Source organism: Pseudozyma flocculosa (assembly GCF_000417875.1).
Source record: "Pseudozyma flocculosa PF-1 unplaced genomic scaffold scaffold00018, whole genome shotgun sequence".
NCBI classification, from domain to species: Eukaryota; Fungi; Basidiomycota; class Ustilaginomycetes; order Ustilaginales; family Ustilaginaceae; genus Pseudozyma; species Pseudozyma flocculosa.
Window position 1 is genome coordinate 228,862 of NW_006920886.1, and position 3,238 is coordinate 232,099.

A 3,238-nucleotide genomic window follows, 5' to 3' on the forward strand; every position below is an offset into this window, starting at 1 on the left:
CGCCGNGCGACGCGGCGGAGNGGGCCGTGGAGCGACCGCCGGGACGGGGGTAGTCGGCGGACCGCCGCCGATCTGGGCGGGTGGACCAGGAGGCATTCCGTTGTTGTTGGCGTAGGCCGTGGGGTGGACGTCCTGCGGCATCGGCGCAGAGGGGACCTGCTCGCCCTTTGCCTCGGCGTTGCGCAGCAGCACCAGGCGCTGCTGAATGTGCGGGTTGTCCGGGTCCAGCTCGGCGGCCCGGGCGTAGGCGTCGATGGCGTCCGAGATCTGGTTGTTGCACGACTCGTACAGGCTGCCCAGGTCGAACCAGACCTCGGAGATGAATGGGTTGAGGCGGATGGCGCGCGAGTAGGCGTCGAGGGCGTCGCGGAACTGGTTGATCTGGTAGTAGAGGACGCCGATCGAACACCAAAAGGTGGGGTTCTTGCCGTCGCGGTACACGGCCTGCTGGTACGCCTCGTACGCCTTGTTGTAGTTCTGACCGGCCATGTAGGCGCGGCCAAGCAGGTACCAGCTCTGCGCGTCGTTGGGGTCCGACTCGAGGCTCTGGGTGAGGAACTGGATCGCCCGCTCCTGGTTGTTGAAGCCGGCGTTGGACTGGTGGTAGAGCCAGCCGAGCTGTTGCAGCACCTTGGCGTGCGCCGGGTTCTCGGCAAGGACCCTCTCGTACGCCTCTTTGGCAAGGGCGAACTGAAACAGGCGCGCAGGCGTCGTTTGCGGACGGGAGGAAACAACGAGTCAGCGCGGGTGGCCGACGGCGATAGGCCCTGCAGCGGTGCAGCGATACTCACGTCCTTCTGCTGCTCGTAGACATGGCCGATCTGGAACCAGATGTCGATCTCCGTCAGGGGCCGAGGCGGATTCGTCAGAATGTATCGGAAGCACTGTGCGGGGGTGGAAGCGAGGGGGCAGCCGGGGGGGCAGCAACCAAGTCAGCACAGGGAGGCCCGAGCCATCGAGCCATCGAGCCACCGAGCCGCACGTCAGGACCGCCTGCTACGCACCTCGAGACTGGCCGCGAACTTGTTCTGCTGCTTGTAGATGATTCCGAGGCGGAAGTAGATCTCGTTCGCCTTTTCGTAGTCTGTGAGAGAGGGTGTGACGAGGGGCAACCTGCCGTCAGCGACGGAAGCGAGCTGGCAAGAGGAGCCCTGCGCGCACTTCGGCCACGCCGGTCGCGGTCACTCACTGGGATCCATGCGGACGACGCTCGCAAACGCCTCCTCGGCGTGCTCGAGGCTACCGTACCGGTCATACAGGATGCCGATGCCGTACCACAGCTTGGGTTCCTTTGGGTTGGGCAGGTGGTAGAGCGCCTGCTGATAGGCGGTGTAGGCCCGCTGCAGGTCGTCCATCATCAGGTAGCAGTGGCCCATCGAGCCCCAGGTGTCGCCGTTTTCGGGGACAATATTGAGGACGCGCTGGAAGTAGTCGACCGCCTTCTCAAAGTTGTCGAGGGTGCGGTGGACGCCGGCAATGGCGCTGAGCGCGGGCACCGAGTACGGGTTGTGCCGCAGCGCAGACTCGTAGGCCGACAGGGCGCGTTCGAAGTCTTCCATCGTCTCTGCAGCGGTTCCGATAGAGATCCACGTCTGCTCGTTGGCCTGCGTCAGCTTCTGCACGGCGGCCGAGGCAGAAACGCCGACGGCCGGGCCGCCGCCAGCAGCGCCGCCGTTGGGCCCGCCAACATCCATCATGTGGTGGCTCGCCGCCGACGACGAGCGAGGGATGTGCGGGGGAGGGGCGGGTGGCATGGGTCCGTCTGCGCCCATCATCATCCTGGGAGGTGGCCCGCCGGCGCCGTTCATGGCATGCGGAGGCAGATCGGGCGGAGGCATGGAATGTCCATAGGCGTTGCTGTGAGGATGCATGGGTGGACCGTTGGGGCCGGCTCCTCCACCGCCTCCGCCGCCGCTGCTGTTTGCCCCATTGGGGGGCAGAGGACCATTGATGCCCGGGCCGTGGTGCGGGCCGCGCGCGTTAGGGTGCGGGTGGTGCGCCGGATGGGCGCTGTGACGAGACGGCGGCATTGCCTACGCCGAGATGACCCGCTCGGGACACGGACCGAGGAGGGCGATGGCGGCGGCGCCGGACTGGGATTCCGCGGGGTCGGCTTGTCGCGTCTCTGAACGCAGGCACGGGTGCGTCGCCGACCGTGTGATGGATGCCGTCGAGAGGACCCAGTGGAAGGCCAGCCGGCGTCTAAAGCCTAGCAAGCTGGCTGCCTTGGGGCGTCTGTGCAGGTTGTTGGCAGATGCGAGGCGACAGCGAACGCTCGAGCAGGATTCCAGCAGGCCAAGAGGAGCAGGCAGCAATGTAGCAAGGAGGCTAAAGGCGATCGTCCTCCACACGCCAGTTGACGACTCGTTCGGCGGGTGCGCCAGGGGTAGACAGTCAACGCAGAGGCTAGGCGGACGGGTGCGGGCCAAGGGGATGAGGATCCGACGGAACCGGACGAAGTGGTAAGCTGACTGGTTGAGGAAGCGACCTGATGCCGGATGGCGAGGAGAGACACAGAAAGGGCGGGATCTGGGAAGAGGGCGGCGGTGTGGGATGGGTCGTGGATGAGGATGGTGGTGGTGGTGGTGGTGGTGGTGGTGGAAGACGGCCGGCGAGTCCGAGCGCGACGGGGGGCGGCGGGTCGGATCGAGCCACGAAAAGACGGAGCAAGGCAGGGCGGGCAGGCAGGCGAAAACGGGCGGCGGGCCAGGAGGCGGCAGACAGGCCGGCAGGTGCAAAAGCGACGGCGGGCCCACAGCGCAGCGGATCCAAGCGAGGCTGCCGGGGCGGGCCAGGCCAGCCAAAGCAAAAGCGACCAAGCGTCAGCACCGGCCGGCACCCAGCGCAGCAGCATCTCATCGCAACGCAGCGCAGCGCAGCGCAGCACAGATGCAGAGCCAGGCCGACAGAAGACATGCGGACGGGCAGTCGGGCAGTCGGGGGCAGGCTGACGGCCACGGGCAGGCAGGCAGGCAGGCAGGCGCCCAAGCAACCGACGACGCGCACATGCCTTCATCCTGGCTGCTCGCAGCAGCGGGAACAAAAGACGAGGCAGTCAGGCGAGCAAAGTGGCAGGCAGGCAGGCAGGCAGGCAGGCAGGCAGGCAGGCAGGCAGGCAGGCAGGCAGGCAGGCAGGCAGGCGAGGCGAGGCGAGGCGAGGCGAGGCAGGCTAGGNGCGTGGCAGGCTGAGCGCGACGACGACGACGACGACGGAGAGGNGCGACGACGACGACGTACG

The 3,238-nt window shown here is 67.1% G+C and overlaps 1 protein-coding gene across 1 annotated transcript in view; it reads right to left on the reverse strand.

The window, feature by feature from the left end:
• Window positions 1–2,030, reverse strand: part of PFL1_05157 (uncharacterized protein) — a gene marked incomplete at both ends in the record, with an annotated part of 4,256 nt that extends 2,226 nt beyond the window's left edge. Inside the window, 4 exons of the mRNA XM_007882687.1 lie at window positions 63–690; window positions 792–884; window positions 1,005–1,084; window positions 1,190–2,030. Coding sequence (XP_007880878.1) covers window positions 63–690; window positions 792–884; window positions 1,005–1,084; window positions 1,190–2,030 — 1,642 coding nt within the window. The remainder of the gene's footprint in view (window positions 1–62; window positions 691–791; window positions 885–1,004; window positions 1,085–1,189) is intronic.
• Between the last annotated feature and the right edge of the window lie 1,208 nt (window positions 2,031–3,238).